The sequence below is a fragment of the Hesperophylax consimilis genome, chromosome 1, assembly GCF_061612785.1.
Source record: "Hesperophylax consimilis isolate HC1 chromosome 1, BYU_Hcon_1.0, whole genome shotgun sequence".
Classification (NCBI taxonomy): domain Eukaryota; kingdom Metazoa; phylum Arthropoda; class Insecta; order Trichoptera; family Limnephilidae; genus Hesperophylax; species Hesperophylax consimilis.
In genome coordinates, this window is record NC_142836.1 from 18,174,227 (window position 1) to 18,193,481 (window position 19,255).

At 33.6% G+C, this 19,255-nt stretch overlaps 1 protein-coding gene across 3 annotated transcripts in view; it reads left to right on the forward strand.

Moving 5' to 3' along the window:
- Zasp66 (PDZ_signaling and DUF4749 domain-containing protein Zasp66) overlaps positions 1 to 19,255 on the forward strand; it is a 44,980-nt gene that overhangs the window by 17,165 nt on the left and 8,560 nt on the right. For 2 of the 3 annotated variants that reach the window (XM_089650987.1, XM_089650993.1), the window contains exons 4-5: positions 2,828 to 2,941; positions 7,481 to 7,721. In XM_089650987.1, coding sequence (XP_089507113.1) covers positions 2,828 to 2,941; positions 7,481 to 7,721 — 355 coding nt within the window. Of the gene's footprint in view, positions 1 to 2,712; positions 2,760 to 2,827; positions 2,942 to 7,480; positions 7,722 to 19,255 lie in introns of those variants that run through there. The other variant, XM_089651000.1, reaches the window with a different exon arrangement.

Here is a 19,255-nt window from a genome sequence, read left to right on the forward strand (position 1 = left end):
TTTACGCTTCATATTTAAGATGGAATTTGAAAAATTTTATTATCAAAATATATAATGACGGCCGGCATAGTCCAGTGGTAACGCATTGGACTGCCATTCCGAAGGTCGCGGGTTCGAACCCGGCGTGCGCAAATAAATTTTATTTGATTAATTTGTGTTATTTCATAATTAATTAATTAAAATAATATATAGTATATTTGCGGCACGTTCCAGAGTGGAAGATACTACCAGTATCGCCCTGGTGTAAGACCACCATTCAGAATTGAAACGTTGCTCCAAATGGCTTAAGCCGTGTTTAGTGACTAGATCTGAATAGCCAGGTACTTCCCCACCTTCCTCTTTCCGTTCCCCACTTACCTTCAGCCTCACAACATCCCCCAATTGGGGATGCCATAGTCTCACTGGCTCCAGACGGGAGCAGTTGGGACTCTTGTGAGGTATTCACTATAAAAAAAAATATATATACGAGTAATTAGCCGATTTCTGTCATATTTTTATTTAAAAATATATATTTTACCTAATCAAGTTAGATTATTATTCAATGTTCAGAATAAATGAGTACAAAAGAAGCTAAGCTACAAAATAAATCCAAAAACCAATATGAAATTGTCGCCACTGGTCGGCACGTTCTTAATATGATATCAGTTGTTGGTTGATGTGTGATATTGTGTGCATGCGATATGAGAAGTTGGTGCATTAAAGAAGGAATTTCCGCCAGGGGCGTATCACACAAGCATCTGTACCGGGGCTCCTACGTGGGCAGGTGTCGCACGCCCACCTTCAGGGAAGAGCTCGTCTCACCGTAAGGACTATCACACCCTAAGCACTCTAGTACCGAGTCCAACCACTGAGCATCGTGTCCATTGTTCATCAACTAGAATGCACTGTGTTTGTGAATATGTCCCAATTTCAGAATACTACAACGATTTCCTATCACAAACCTTTAGCCCATTGTTTGTTATTTTTGCATATCAGTATTGCAACCCTCAGATACATTTCCAGTTTTTGGTTAATTTTAATGAAATTAGTCTTCTGTTTTCTGCCGGAACAGACACATTTGAAAAATTGTTTAATGTATTATGTACGTTCTTCAAATTCTGGAACAAAAATATTTTTGTTTTATTTTAAAACCATAAAAAATAATTAATCACTTTCATAAGTTGTATTACATACGCTAGGAAAAGTGTTACCTATTAAATGAAAAACACACTTTGAAATACACCACATTTTTATTGACCTTCATCGGGGCTATTATATTAACTAATTACTAACTTTAAAAAAAAGTTTAAAAAAAATATATTGTTATTATAGCGACTATTTAAACATTCTACATTCAAAATATGATATTAAATAAATGTATAGTCAATTATTATAGTTAATATAAAAGCCCTGATGAAGCTTGACAGTTATAAATTCATCAAAAAAGTGTTGTATTACAAAGTGTGTTTTTTTCATATATAATGTAACACACAAACGTTTTTGCTTCTTCCGAAATTTTTTTCACTTTAAATTTATTCTGAGATATTAATCATCGTAGTTTATTTCAATTGAAAAAAGAATGCCTTTCTAAAAAAACGTATTTATAATTTTATTCCCCCTTTTACGTAGATTTTTCATGTTTCGACACTAAAATACATATATACATATATAATACATATATATATATATGTATGTGATAAAATCTTCAAAGTTAGAGTTAAAAAAGAAAAACAAGGTGTTTATGTATGTATTAAAGTTTTATATTCATAGTATTTTATTTCGCTTCAACAGTGCACATTTGACCATCTGTCCGTATGCAAACATTTTTTATATCATTTACAAAACATCATTCGCATGAGAACATGATACCCATAATAATAACAATATTAAAATTATAGGGAGATGTGGATGTTAGTGGATTTTATTTGAATGATTAAAAGTAATTTTGCTTTTTGCATATTTTTCAAAAACCAATCCTATACCTACCCAATGATGTGATATTTTGTACCTATATTTAAATGCGTACCTAGGTACCTACATGGATACATTTTAATATAATATAATTTTCTAGGTATTATATTTATTACATTAGCTATAAGCTTTAAACGAGCAAGTATTTACGGCAAGAAATCACTGGTGAAAGAAGAAGATGGCAGTACATTGCCGACAAGAAATTGCCCCAAGAACTTGCTCGTTTACCAAAGACTTTAATACAATATTATTTTGATGTTTATTTCCATTGTGCATTGTTGTTTGCAATTTGAAATTCAAACCTACAGCGTCCTTCCATGTTTTTCACCATACGAATGATACAATTTTTATTATTATTAATTTCGGTGTGGCAACCGATGAAATATTTCAGTCAGAGTTTTCTTCTGCTATAATACAAGCATTGTATATTTGCCTCCGTATCCTAGAACCTAGGACGATGTAATAAGAAAGATTATATTTGAGAACTAACATGAATAAATTATTTCTAGCTACGTCTAGCATGTCCTTTTTACCAGAATATTTGGTCTGAGTCCTTGGAAGAAACTCCTTTACGTGACTGCATCAGGACAACTCTTATTAACTCCCTGAGCACGTTTGCTCGAACCATAAAATATGATAATTATGTTTTATTGAGCCCCGCAAGACAAACTAATGATTGCACATTCATGATTGATCTGGGATTAATATTTAGTTTGGTTTCGTCTGCCCAATGGGAACATCCTTTAGAAATAGTTGTTTGGTGACAGTTTTTCTGCGATGCCATTTTACCATTATGTTTTGTCATATAGGTATGAAGTGTTAATGAAATTAGATAGATTTTGTAAGAATATTCTCTAATGTGTTGTTTATCTGATAGAGATGCAGCCCACCAGTCCGGGATGAGCAATGGATCTTCCCGCTGCGGATCTTCACTTCAGTATTCTTCTCCTCTGCCAACCCCATACATCCCTGTAGCCACCACTCCTTATGGGTACGTACGAAGACTTTTATCAATTTTAAACTTTTCATATTTATTTTCCACGGATATTTTATTAACTTTTTTTGCTATCGACTAATGATTTTTTCGATTGCTAAGTTTGAAATTATTCTTTCAGTTTAACTCCCAGCTATATTTATATAATATATGTTAGTATTTTAAAACATATTAAATGAAATTAAAGGGGGCCGAAATATATTTTTTTCTACTTAGATTGATGGCATTTAAAAAATTTACTTCTCTCTCATCTTCTTTTAAACAATATAATATAACTAACGCAGATCCGTGAAAATCACGATATATTAAAATGCCAATTTTGAAAAAGACTGATTATTAAAAAAAATATGTAAAAATACTATACTATGACACTTAAATTCAAAGTAAATTCGAGTTCAAGAGTTCATCGAACATGAGTTACAAATACAAAACAGCAATTATCTTTTATATCCTACTTGACAGGTGAAATGACGATTGATGTACTCATTCAAATCAAATAGTAAATAGCATTTAGAAAAAAATATACACTGCCTGTTTTAAAATATTAATATAAATATTTTTTTAAATAAATCTTTTTTGAAATGTGACATGTTATGCAAAAATTAACTTGAAATTAATAAAATACTTCGTTTTTACCACTTTTATTAATAAAAGTGGTAAAAACGAAGTATTTTATTAATTTCAATAAAAATGGTGCCACAAAATAAGTTTGCTGTGTTAGAAGAAGAAAAAATTAACTTCTTTATAAAGTTTTTCCGAGCCTTTTGAAAAGGTATGAACTGGTGCAAGAGGTTCCTTATGCTTTTGTATATTATTATTTTGGTCTCATTGAAGACGAGCTCGATACAGTTTAGGCCTTGCGTCATTTAGTTGATCCACGTCATAACGGAGAAGGACATTTTCAAAAGAGAAGAATTAATAGTATACCCACTCCTTTCTGTAAGGTCCCACCCATATTAGCCGCACAATGCAACTACTTAACAACAACAATCAATTGTAGCTAAAGAACGTCCGGAATGATTTTTATATGAAATAGTGATTTGCATTTACTTACTAAACTTATCAGAACTGTGCATTACTGAACCAAAGAGAACATCAGATACTAAGTTCGGTGAGCGTGCTTTCGTGGTGTCAGGACCTAATGCCTGAAATAAACTGCCACACGATTTAAGACTGATTAACCCATAGTGTGAAATACTGACGTTTGTACCCTTAGTGTGTTAGTTAACCACACTTGCCTGGTAAGAAAATAAAATATCATAATATTAATCTAGACTCTTTGTTTCGTCGAGCAAATGTATTCATTTTAACTTTTAATTTAATATTTGTGAAAGTTAAAATATTTCCGATTTTCAAATCCATGGTGTTGTGTTTATTTACAGGAAAGCCTCGTGTAATTTATTTTTTATTGTAAAAATCTTTTTGAAGTGAAACTTCTTTACGCGCGTCATGCAATTTCGAGGACCGGAGTAAAACCGACTCATGACCGAAACGAAAATGCGGGTACCCCCACCACCGATTAAAGTTCATTTGATCTAGTCAAAGTTTTGAAGTAACATATAAATGCTTCTTAGCTCATCCCGACAACTGGCGTTGGTGGTGTAATGGTCAGCATAGTTGCCTTCCAAGCAGTTGATCCGAGTTCGATTCTCGGCCATCGCACATTATTTTTTTGTTTTTAACGCCTTTTTCATTCAATATCTTATTTTTTAGTAGGTCAGAACATTTTTTAAAAGAAAATAATATTGCAAAATAATAAAAACACTTATCTCACTGTGATAAAACATTACTCCGCTAGAGCGCGCTTTGCGTTATTGTGTTGGATTAAAATTATTATCTAATCCGTATATTATGATAATTGTATTACATTTATTTAATTAATTTATTTATTTTGATAATATGTAATAATTTACAGAAAAAAAAATTAAAACTATCTCCCTCTGATAAAATATCCGTTCGCTAGAGCGCACTACGCGATCTTGTGTGGGATTCTATTTCTGTACATTGTACATTATTTTTAAAAATATATTATATTTTGGGTGTGATGTAGGTAACATTATAAAACATAACAAGCTCTCATATTTTCAGAACCTACATAATATAATCAATTTATGCGGCTTTGCTTACAGTTGGTGCTCAGCGTGGTTGGCTTTCAATCAGTTAAGCGAGGTTCGATTCTCGGCTGTGGCATTTTTGAAGTGAAACCTTGTTGAGGTGGGGGAGCCGCTCACGAACGTTCTCTCTCTTCTCTTCTTTCCTCTCTCTCAGACACCAGCGAACTGCGCCACGCCAAGCATCAGCTGAAACTAGAAGTTTCACTTCTGTCTTGCGTAGGCTTGACACACCCACTTTTTTTTTTTAATATGTTTATTCAGTTTTTTTTATTTGTACATTATTTTCTCTTACAATCCTACAAAACTGATCAATCAGTTTAATTGTAAGAAATTTAGTTTCATAGAAACTATAACAAGACCTGTTTTAATTTTTTTATTTTTGGTTATTAGCGAAACAAACAATTACACATACTTTAATGAAATTTTCATGTTTGCATGAAATAGTATAGTTTCCGCTTAAAATTTATGTTACGTACAGAAAATATTTCAAAAATTATTTTTGGTTATTAGCGAAACAAACAATTACACATACTTTAATGAAATTTTCATGTTTGCATGAAATAGTATAGTTTCCGCTTAAAATTTATGTTATGTACAGAAAAACATAAATAATTAAATAAAAACATAAAAACAAAAAACAAAAAAAACACAGATTAAAAATAAATCGACAGGTAATGTAAAATGCAACTAAATACCTATAAAATAATACATAGGTCCTTACATCATAAAATAATGTTCAAAGGTAAACAAAAAAAGAAAGAAAAACATCATAATGGAAATAACTAAAGATCTTTCACACAGCGGGGATAAAGGGTTCGTAATTGACAATTTGATTTATTTTTTTCCAATATACATTTAGTAAATTCACCTGAGGACAAATGGAAAATATCAGCGTTTTAAAATGTATTTTTGTATTTTGTGCACATCCTACAGAAAAATGAATGCTGTGGATGGTTAGTTTTTGAGTGTGGGATATGGATTTTTTAACATTAGAGAGAAAAACCATTTCTCTGAAAATAAATGCTCTGGGGAAAAGAACTAAGAACAAATAATCATTTTTTTTAAATTTATTAAAAAAATATTGATAGTAAATAAACTGAATTTTGCAAAAAATAAAGAAGTTAATAATAAAATAAAGTCAGCCATCATTTGATCACTGGTACTTTTAGAGGTGATAGATCGCGGCTGGTTTTTCATTCCTAGAGTTAAAGACTCTAAAATCATCTTTTCAAAAAATCCTATCCATAAAAAGTGCGGTTACTAAGTTACAAACGTAATTTACATAGCTAGGCTAGCCGGTTGAATGTACCTAAAGTCATTTACACAGTATGTTTTCCTCCTTCATATAATCCGGGCCTTTTCAAGATATGCATTAATAAATCCCTTCCTATAGCCCCTAACTTAACCCGCCGCACAATGCTGCCCAACCGGGTGGCGACGTAATTCGACTGTTCAAATAGGGGCGTCCTTATGTGTTTGTAAATAATAAGATAAATCCTAAAAAGTAATATTTTTACAGGGCCCTAGAGATGATTTTTCACAAACACGGTGCTATACAATTAATGTAGTTATTATTATTGTTTTTGTTTATCATAGATTTGAATTTTCTATGCCGGGTACGAAAAAAACTTTATTTTAGGAGATTATGATCGTGCTTTGGCTGGTTAATTGAAAAAGGGTTGCAAAAAACGTGTATAATATTTTTGATAAATCCATTATTATTTAACTATTTTGCCAATATATTAGTAGTAAGCGATAAGAAATTCGAGGTTTTAATTTCCGTGTAAGATTGACTCCTCGCACGCTGACTGCCGACATTATATGCCAGTGGAAAGAAAGCTTAGGTCTGTAAGTGGTATTAAATTCATTTAAATAAAATGATTTTGGCACTTTTTAATGATCACAAAAAAATAAACATTCATTAGCGGAGAGTGAATTCATTGGTTGGCAAAAATTGCCCGTAATTTCACGCTATACCACCTGCAGATGCAATGATTTCCGAAGGTTATATATTATTTCTTAAGCTTTCGCGTACACAGCTTCTGTGGGTTCGTGAATATAGCTTGGGTTGCGTTTTTCCGCCGTTCCGCTATATCGGGTGAGCTTTGTTCCGATGTTTATCGCCGGTCAGTGTGCGGTGACAGCGCGCATATGACGCCATGACGCCGTGACGCAAGGAAGGAGCGAGGAAGAAGATGATTATTGTTGTTGGCAACACTTTCAGAATGGTGGCGCTGCGAACGGTTTAAAAATTTTTATTTTCTTTTATTACATCATTTCTCCTGCATTTGAATTTACCCAGTAGCGAGAACTGACGCGCCCAATAATACCCGACGTGACAACAAAATATAGATCAGTATAATCCATTATCAGCTAATATGTACCAAATGAATAGAAAGTATATTCATTTTGTTTCTTCCAGTGGGTCCCCCGCCCCGGCAGCGCACAGCCCCGGGGGCTACCGCTCCTCGCTGCTTGCCCCCGTGGCTTCGCTTCCGCACACTGTCTTTCCTCCGGAGAACCCGTGGGGCCCGGCCCCTGCGCCCCAGCAGGCATACTCGCCTGCGCCCCCGGCACAGTTCGGCCGCTACAGCCCGGCCCTCGTGTCCCCGCTAGGGTATCGCGAAGAGTTCCCAGATGAAGGAGAGTCCATTGGCAACCAGGTGAGCTTTAAGAACATTTATGTTACCTTTAGACTTAACTGAAAACTGAAGCTGTTTACGCCAATAGTTTTTTCACCCAACTATCGAGGTTTATCATCACTATATGCTAGCTAAGACGCGAACCATTTTTCATGAATCGTGAATGACAGCAGATGACGCCACGATATCCGATAAAAGCTAGTTTATATTTAATTTATTTCAAAGTGGGTATATGCGAGGATATAGACTGTCAACGCGCACTGGATACAATAGTGACCAAGCATATAATGTTTTATCGTCTCAGATTTTTTTATAATGAGCCATTTATAAAGGAATATATTATCAGAAATAAAAAAGGAATACTAATATTTAATTATCGTATATATCGAACAATTATTAACAATATACATAATTTTTTTAAATGATATATATCTTAATTTTGACAGATTTTTCCGGTTTTTCCCGAAAGCGTCCGAGAAGATTATTTATTTTAAAATATTATCTGGCATCGCACTTTGAAAAATCATCAATACATTTTAAAATAACCCGAAGATAAAAATACTCCTCTAAGCACCAAGAAAAAGAGTTGTGCATGAAATAAAAAAAGATCTGTCGTCCACTTGTTGAGCTTTCAGCTGCTCCACGACTTTCAGCTGATTAGTTTATTTTGAAATTTTATTTATTTGTTACATAATAGAAACACGCTTTCCTCCCATCTAATGATGTTGTCGATATTTTTAAGGAAGAGATAGTAAGCAATTGAATTATTAGTTAAAAACTCTATAAACTAAATAGCGGTGTCGAAAAGGGTAACTGGACAAAAGCAAATTGTGATAAAACAGAACCATTTAAAAATGATAACCTCTGGATACTGCAATATGTTTTTAATCTCAAATTTTATTTTAAATAAACATTCCAATGACATGCACATAAAATGTAATGTACCATGTGTTAATAAAATTGATAAATAATATGATTTCACATAATTTTTATGCGTTGTAAGGGATCATAGTTGTTTTGGCTCACCTCAAAAGATTTCGATTTGTGATGGGATCAACGATTTTAGCTAATATATTTGGATAGGATCAAAGATATTAGCTAATATATTTGGTTAGGATCAAAGATATTAGCTAATATATTTGGATAGGATCAAGGATATTAGCTAATATATTTGGTTAGGATCAAAGATATTAGCTAATATATTTGGTTAGGATCAAAGATATTAGCTAATATATTTGGATATATAAAATATATTAGCTAATATCTTTGGATAGGATAGTATGTTACTGTGTTTCCCTCTCACTTCTTTATGTGAGATACTTTTTTCTTTACTTTAAAACATACACGACTGTCTGCAAAATATTATTGCCGATGCATCGATAAAATAGGCACTACCCTTGACAACAGGCTTCTTGTCTTGTCACGATGTCCAGGATTATTAATATCTCGCCTCAGATGCCACAAGTTACCATATATACTTTGATGCAACCTCACGGAGAAAACTTACTTAAATGAAGTATTGCCAATTAATCTGGTCAAATTATTCGTCTTCCTGTTAAAAACGGGACTGGGGGCCTATAACGAATGAATTGACAAAATTCACAACAAACTATCATTAAAGCACAAATATCTTATGAAAATATTAAAAATATTATTTTTACACCTCGTCCATTATATTTATTCGGACAAGGCCACCTGCGTGAAGACATGTACAGATATATTCCGAATGACTAATATTTTACTAGGAAATTATAAAAAAAAAAATTTTCCGTGTACGTGCTTACATGTTTCTAATTTTTAATTAACCCTTTCGAAGATTCTTCACTGGATCATGGCTCTTGGGAGGCGATTTCGGTAAAGCCTTGTGCTTCTGGGTGTAATATCACTGTATCCAGAACACCTGTACGTTTACAGATCTAATCCTGGAGGGATTTACGTTCAAATACTAAGGGGATTTAAAAAATAAATATGCCGACATTCTTAAGACCTTCTCTTGAAAGTGATTTGTATTCTCACATAAATATTATCACAAATGTGATGAAAACAGTTAGTAGAAAACGCTCACAAAAAACCGTACAAAAAAAAAAAAACGATCGTAACTTATTATGCTCCATGGTGCGTATATATAATTAATAAATAAAAATCGATTCGCAATAGCGCAATCTTGATCGAGGCAGTTTTTCTGTTTTACGGACGCTGATTTTAGATAATGGTGTTTATCATAATTATTTTATTCTGGGCGTCTCTCAGAACCAAAATAGCTTCCCCCTCCTCAGCTGCGCAGCGTCCTTCAAAACATGATTGACTGATGACTGGACTTGGTTCTTTCAGGTTCCAAAGAGAAGATAATAGTCTCCGGGTCAAAGATTCAAGGCAATACGTGAAATACGTTTGCTTGATACCTTTTCACCAGATTGTCATTTAGCTGTAGTAATGCGTATTGACAGAGCCGCCCTGTAGTGTCCTATTAATAACAGCCCATCGCACGTAAACAGCGTACGGTAGCGGGCAGGGCGGGTAGAGCGGTAGAGGCTTACCCAGCCCAATGCCCACATAGTGTTATATCGGATATTTGCTCGGCGAATTCCAAGTTTTGGATGTGAACCAACGGCCGTGGGTGTTGTATGTAACGCCGGGTATTTTTAGAACGGTTGCAAAACTCAATCGCTAACGGCAACATCGGCAAATATCTCACGGCTTCGTTTTAAGTAATATTGTGACCCAATTATTTCATAAATCACGGCACACGAGCGATCGTTTACTATGCTCGGGTAGTTATTAGCGATCCTTTGGAAACCAATTAATATTTCCAAGGATAATAATGTAATTACTTTTCTTTGGCAGGGTTTATCTTTTGATGGCCGCCTCGACCACGTTAAGGCGATAAAGTCAATTATCATTGCATTCGGACGTGTTAGCAATTCAAGATGCAATGAGTAATGCCAGTGCAACTATTAGTAAATATAGCTTGCGTAGCTGGAAAATGTTCCCCATATTTAAACATGGAAATATTAGCCAAAACATTATTAGTCGTTTATTAAAGAGCTCACAGCATTACAGTTATTAAAGAGCATTGTAAAATTGTTTCGAAAAAAACTAGTAACAATTAAATTTTCCTGCTCGCTCTATGAAAGCAGTTGTGAGTAGCGGCGGCTCGTGACTATTGGGTGTACTAGAGTGCTAGTATGAAATAAAATGGCATTATGTAGCCTGAAAAAGTTAATTTTTTTGAAAAATTTTTGGCTTGAAGATTTCAGGAAATTTCAGTTTATCAGTGCACCGCACCGATTTCACGAAACAAAAAATCAAATTTTGGAAAAAAAATATAAATTTTTTTCGGCTACGACAACATCAATAATGCAATTTTATTTTAATATTAGCACTCTATTACTTCGTCACAAGTTACCATTGATTGGAACTCTTTTCCGAAATACAAAAAAAAAAATGATTTCTCTAAAAGTAAAGTACAGAAATAATTTATCTTTCTGTGCTATTTCAGAGGAGAATCCCAACTTGTTGTAGACAGTGGAACTATGGCAATCTCAAGGTTTGGCGAATCTTGTGAGGAAATGGGGAATGGGATACAAAGGAGGACGAGGAAGGTTGGAAAGTTTCCGGCTATTCAGTCCTGGTCAATAAACATAGATTAATCAATCTGTTATTCCAAATTACGTTTCAATTCTGAATGGTGGTTCTGAATCATTGGCGGTTCGATTGGGAGTTCGCTTTACCAAATTAAAATAAAAACGATAAAATTCCTTTCAGTTGGATAAAATTTTCCAAGAATTTCCTCAGCTTTATAATGTTAATAAAATTGTCTCACCTATTCTGACAGTAATAATAATATCTTTCGCGATATATGTAGCGAAAGTGACAGCTATATAATTATAAAGTAAATTTATTTTGATTTTTCTTTACCGGGTATTGAGCCCGCAACCCGCAAGTGAGAGTAAAAGAATGTGGCACGTTTGTTATCGAAGGTTCTCACTTATAATTTAAAGATTATCTAGTGAAATATTTGGTTTTCCGTAATTCCAACCAGACGTGTTGTTAATAATCACCATAATTTGAATCTTTTCCCAGGTATCTTAGTTTTTCTTCGGGTATTTACGAAAACTACGCAAAAATAACACTAATATTTTATTCGTAATATTATTTTCAAATCGCTGATGTCGTAAAAATAATTTATCGAATTATTAAAACACGCATTTTTAAATATTCACGCTTTTCCAAATGCTCGCACGATAGCAAAAACCATTAATTTCTGACAACTATTCAGTGAAATACCTACTTTTATAAATCGGTCATGATTTTCAGAAACATATTTCGCTGTACGGGATTTTTTTCGTAGGGTAATAACAGCAATATAAATCATTCTATTCTTACCAGTCATCGTACTAGTACGACATTTTGTACTAATTATTATTTTTAGTAGAATAATTTTCTAGAAAATATCTGAAATTCCTAAAATATCTCTTTCCAGAAAAATATATTTATTAACCTTGGAGGAATTCCTCTAAGAACTCAACAGTTTTTATATTTCAGTTTTAATAGATAGTAGATACCGACATCAATTTACTGAGGGGGTAGAAGGAGATGGGAATATTTTTAATGGTTGATTTCTTACGTAAATAGGTATAAAATGTGAAGCTTATCAAATTTCCAGTGAAATAATTTCTTTTTTCAATCTTACATAATTTTTTTTCGGCATGGAAAATGCCAGTTTTCTTCTCATATTTTTCTTAAAGACCTTGTGTGTATCTTCTCCTGGTAATGTTTATACACTGTCACTCCCGATTACTGAACGCTAACCAGACCAAAGCACCAAACATGTCAACCCATTTAGTTTGACAATTTATTACTTACTGAAAATATTATAATTTATTGAATATCTAACCCCGACCTGGTTCCCTTGCGCCGGGATTTCGATTCATGCCAAATTTCACGCTTAATTCCTTTAATTCAAAGTCTTTGAAGATTCAATGAAAAATCACCTATTACATATTTCAGCTAATAGAAAACAAATAGCATAAAACGAATGAAGATTATTGCACATATTAATGTTATAACCGACATAATTAGATGATTTAATTTATCCGCTTCTCTGCACATGCATTGCATAATTTCTTATTTGTGTGCATGTGTAATTAACTTAAATAATAATAATTAATAACTAAAATTTATTTATTATTTGTTTTTATACTCGCTTTTATAAATAGGTTCTTCCTCTCAATATATTTACAAAAGGTAAAATGTTCATGAAAACAATGTACGTGTACCGATCATGAACGGCTGTGTAGGGCAATATATTTCATAACATTAAAGCATTTCATTCCCCCAGGGGTCGATTTCGACTTGCAGAGGGTCCATGTCAATGAAAAAAAAGATTGGGGGTGCATGAGATGGTCCACTCTCGTGGACCACTTTTTGGCCAATTTGAGGTCACATTTTTTTGGAACATAATTTTACTATGGTTTAGTACGGGATAGTTTCAAAGAACAACAGTGATGTGACATCTATAGAAATTCTGAAATGTTGACGAAGTGGTCAAATTCGGGGGAATCTCAAATCTGTGGAGAATTAGTGGATTCGAAAATATTGTGGAGAATCCAGTACTGAGCTATCGAGAATACCTCAAGCATACAAACCCATTCCGAAATCTGGGGAAACGTTGGTTTGAAAAAGAACTATTAGGAAAGCATGGGGTCTACCCAAAACAGAAAAAAAAATTGGAACGTAGTCTACGGGACAAAAAAGTTTGTGGACCGCTGCATGAAAGTATTGGGGTATCACAGCATGCAGAGATGTGCAAAATGGGTACCTAAAACCATTTGAAATGCAAAATGGAAATGGGTCAAAACTTTTCCATTTGAAAATGCAAAATGCAAAATGGGTTTTAGAAAAGCATTTCAAATGCAAAATGCAAAATACCTATTTTCAAAATGCAAAATGGTTTATCAGGTCAAACAATTAAAATAATTATATAATTTTTAAACAATTTTGTCATTTATTTATTTATTGTTTGTATGACTTGTTGCATAGGTTTTTCAAATGTAATTTTATTCTTATTTTTTATGTTTCAAAGTATCTGTCAAATTAAAATTATACTACCAACCATGTAAAAGCCCTCTGGGCGTTAAATAAATAAAATTTAATAATTAACATCAATTTAGAACAAACATATTACATGATGGTAAATCCAAAATCACCACGACTACAGATTATGAAACCACAAAAATTTTGCGCGTGACTATAGTTGCCAACGTAAAAATATAGAAACTGCTATCTAACATTTAATATTACAGCGTCATGGCCCCATGTTTAGTACCTATTTGAATCAGTATTTTTTTGTAATGGTATCACTCAATTGCCAGGGCTCCTACCAGGGAGCAACTTGACAAATGTAAATTATCTCTCATAGCGAGGTTGAGGACCGACTTACATTTGGGGCTTATGAAGAAAGATGAGTGGAGATAGTAGGAAGAATGTTGCAAAAAAGCATTTAAAATGGAAAATGCATTGAGAAAAGCATTTAAAATGCAAAATGCAAAATGGTTTTTAGAAAAGCATTTAAAATGCAAAATGGAAAATACCCATTTTGCATTTTGCATTTCCATTTGAAATGGATTTATTTGAAATAAAGCACATCTCTGCAGACATGATACAATGGTGTATGTGTGTTAATATGTATATTTTCAAATAAATAAAATGAAACCCAATATTTATAAGGATGATATGGGTTGGAAATAATGTCTGTGTAAAGTGGTGTACTTAAATAATGTTTTAGTGAGTCATAATGAAAATATAACCACGAAGTTAGAAATGATTTGTTAATTTGATTGTGTGTATGTGAATAGTAACAGGGAATAGATCGCTTTGTTTCTTGTTGTCGAAGTTTAGGTACAAAGCACCCCCGAAGGCCTGTCATGATAATAATAATTGGATAATTTTTGTAGCGCCGTTTATGAAAAAACACACCTCAAGGGCGCTTATCATGTAATAAATAGTTATTTCAAAGGAGTTTGACACCCCTGTTTTTGCTTTTCGTTTATAAAGTATTTCGGGGACAGGTATTTTTTTGTAAGTCAACCATACAAATAGTCCGTTTCATAGGGAATTTATTAGGAATAGGTGTGCACTATTCTTTAAAGAACCTACTTGGTCGGAAAAATATTATTTCTTGTACCTAAATGGGTTAGCGATTTATCAAAGAGAAGTAGCTTGATAAATTCCACAAGCTTTTTTCCAATTTTTACTTTTGTACCCACATTTCTAAACTATCAACACATTTATCCCAGTTTAAAGTTTTGGGCTTATGCAACTTCTATCTTGACAGGCTTCATAGTATAAGGTTGTTAGCTAAGGTTGTTATTGTTTCTGGGTTAGCTGGAAGAAATAGGATGTACACTTTAAGTAAATAGGATGTACCTTTGTACTCTGTATTTTTGTGCAGTAAATATTTTTTTGAATTTGAATTTGTAGGCTACGTACCATTTTTTTAAATTGATAATTAACATCGATGATTCCATCGACTATGTCTGCACATCCCGAAATTGCTTCATTACTTTTTTTTATGAATTCCACGAAAATTGAACCCTCGTCCTATGAAAGAGTTGTTCAAATTACTACCGGGAACCAAAATGACTACTGGGAACCGAACCCTTAATTTCCAAACTTAAAGCTTGCGCTTTTATCTTCATTTCGTGCGTCAAGTCTCACAGATCGTCATGTTTGGGTAAAAATAATCATATTTTGCTGACGTTGTTTTGATTTTCATAACAGTGCAGCTTCTGTTATGTTCCGTATAAAAAAAGAATTCCACAAAAATATTCTAAAGCTCGCGACGTAAACAAAACAAGTCGGACACACATTACGAGTATCAATCACCTGCCGCTGCTTTTTTATAAATTATTATTGGCCACTGTGTGAAAATCACTGAACACATTTACTGAACTTGACATATTTATGAAAGAGAGATTTTTTCCACGCCAATAATTTTTTACAAATAAAATGGATTCATCCAAAATTAGCATAATTTATATTCAAGTACGTTGCGAACTGAATACCTCAGGGCAAAAAATATAAAATAAATATGTTAGCTATGGATTTAAGAAGTTAAATTTTTCACATAATGGCATACATGATTCTGTGAAATGTTTTCTTTGAACTACCAGAATGTCTCACGCCTTCGAAGAAACAGGATTAATCATATTTGAGAGCCAACTTAGAGCAGGAATTCCATAAATTTTAATGTTTCGGAGAATCAATCAGATTTGCAGTTTGGATATGATATATCTACAAAGTCTCTCTTATCTCGTTCAATGGCCGCTATTTTCAAGTTATCACATAAAAATTTCCACTCATGCAGAGAAACTTTATAGTGTTGAAATTAAAATAAAAATCGCGTAAAAGCATAAATGAATGATGGTATGAAATAATTTTGGCAGTCTGCTCCCCGTTGGCCAGTCCGTCTCGAGCGCTCTCCGAAAGCTGTCGCCAGTGTCGTTCCTCCCTGTCCTAATCTCCTGTCTCTTGTCCTTTACAAGGGCTCAGTAGTAGCTCAGGTTGTGCAGACCTAGTCGCCAAGATGTTCACCGTCCGGGAAAACACCTACATCTCCATCATCCACCCTGAACTCCCCAAAGAGGAGGAATCCGCCGGCCTCTGGGTTCGTTTTCAAACCGCAGTCGATATATTTACACCGATTATTATGGACTAACCTGTAACCAGTTATATTTTGTGAAAATTCATCCATTTTAAACCTTATTTTATCATTCATTGTATTGTGCTCGTTCTTTAAAAAGTGAGACGTCCTTGTGACAACGAAGCCTTCCCTCTCCTGGAAATAACTCGGTTCCAGCGATAATTTTTCTAAGTTATTCGTTGAACGGATGTTACCGGAATATATACATAAATAAACCCAAGTAAACAATGACGTTTAAAACAACGAATTCAGGATATTGTGTTGATGTTAAAGAACCATTGAGTAATCAACAGGTGCATTTGCATTATTTGAAAGACTTTTTTGTTGATTCGGACTCGAGTGTAAAATATTATTTATACGCATATCCAGTTCTAAGAACGTTTCAGTTTTTGTATACCTACTCTAATCGTCATTGAACTAAATAACGCTAATAAATATAATAATCTGATTATTCTAACTTGCATATATTACCGGAAAACAGAATTATGTTGAATGTTAAAACCTTTAAGGCACGCAGTTCAAAAAACATCTTGAACTTACAATAAAAACCTCCTCAAGTCATTAATAACCTTAGGCAAACATGCTCAATTGTTGGGAGTTATTAAAATCTATTTTCACCCTCCTAAAACAGATGATTGACGTAGGTTTAAAGTGCCTATCTTGGGTTTATTAAATACTTTCGGGTTTTTACATAAGTGTGATTTTATTAGTCGTAGAAATTTTTCCCTAGGTTAACAAATATTTTCCACGAAATACGATCGGGTCCAAGGAAATCTCACGTTGCGCAAGAGTGACGCCGGTTCCGATAAATTAAACATTATTTCGGCTTCCCAGAAGGTCGCGGCTCGCAGAAGCTGAGAGAGATATTAGATTCTTCTCCGCCTAACTCCTACGTATCAAACTAGACTCACATAATAACATGATCATCCTTGCTGACATTAAATGATGAAAACTATTTTGGACCGCAAAAGTTCATATTACAGCTACCTACGTGAACGGGGATCGCATGGCCAACCTCAAGACAAGACACTCTGCGCTAGTAAATATACGTTTACTAAAGAAATGTCTGTGGATACGAAACGCGTCGCGCGGTTCTTGAATTTAGAATTGTTGCCAAGAGGGTTGTAGGAGCAGTTGCTAAATATTGGTTGCTCTGCAATATTACGTTATGTGCGAAGATTTGACATTGATTTTATCTCTTTTTTTACCATCACGAAATGAGAAACTAATTGCTACATAATTTTACTATGATTTATATGTCAATAATACCTTAATGGTATTTAGTAAATAGCCCTAACAATAACGGCAATAATTGAATAACTTGTACAGCGCCGGTTTTGCGAAAAATCACCTCAAAGGTGCTGTATAAATTTGAATTCCTGGGCTCTATCAAATTATGTACAAAAAGATAAAGAAAGCATACTTACACTTACCTTGTGGATTACTTCAGATAAACGCAGTTTTATTGCAAAGTTAAAGCTTGGGGAATTTGCGATTTTTTACGCAATACACAAAATTAAGAATACTGCATATCGTCTGATTTTACGGTTGATATTAATATTTTTACCATACAATTTTAGGACTGGATATTAAAAAAAATATATTTATAAAATCTCCAGGTCATTTTGACCTTAAAAATTTTACAAAGGTAGCAGCCAGATTTCCATCAAACGTTTCAGAATATAAATCACTATCTATCTTAGATCTCGGTGATCAAAACATATTACGTCAATTATAATTCAAATACAACTTACAAAAATATCTGTGTAGGCGCGATGAAATTAATGAAGAAGAAAAAGCTTTTCGCAGTCTGAGAGCGTTAAAGCGTCATAAAACAACGAGACTTGCAAGATATTATTTGTTGAAATAAAAGCTCCGAGGCTCCGATTCGCCGCAAATTACATAGCATCTTTTTGTGCCGCTGGTAAAGTAGTTTTTTTGTTTGTTATATTATCAATTTGTTGATATTATAATACAATAAATGAAACGTGTTTTTCTAAATTTACCAAAACTAAGATGACCGCGCCAACTTACTGCACAAATAATTCAAGAATATAATTATATTATGAATAGTTAAGATTATTAACTAAAATTTTTGCGAAAACTCTCGCACGGTGAGCTCTGGCTTCATGAAATTTGCAATGATTGTTTGTCTAGAATTCAGCCTGCAACTTCATTTCTATCAAGAGTTATTGAGTTTTGAACTTTGTTTGCGTTGATAAATAAGGACGCCAATTTGTCATTCCACATTTTCTAATTATGAAATAGAAAAAAGAGTCGAAACTCTATTAGTGTACGTAATTGTTTATATATATAGGGCTTGTTGACGGTAGCGTAATGCGTGTGACTTTATCTCCTTCTGACCTAGACACCTGAGCACTGAGATTCCCTCAGCTAATCTTAGAGCTTTTGGTAAGAAAATAGAACACTTCAATTGAATGCGGCATCCAAGGGTGAATAAATATAGATATCTCTAAATGGGACACCGCTCATAACGTAATTCTGGACAGGTCATTTTTGTTAAGTAATTATTACCTTTGAATGAAATCGAAAATAAAAAATTAAGCTTTTTGGCAGTGAAAATTTCTGTGACAAAATAAATATCTTTTGGCAAACTTATCAGACACCTAATTAGACGTATCAGATCGATATACATATCTACTAACTCTCGCAACGTCCTCAATGACATGACTGCCTCTGTGGTCGAGGGGTAAGGCTCTCGACTAGCAATCCGAAGGTCACTCGTTCAAATCACGGCTTGCGCAAGTATATTTTATTTGTTTAATTATTGTCATTTGACAATTTATTCATTTAAAATAGCATAGATTCTTCCCTTTCCTCTTCCCTTTTA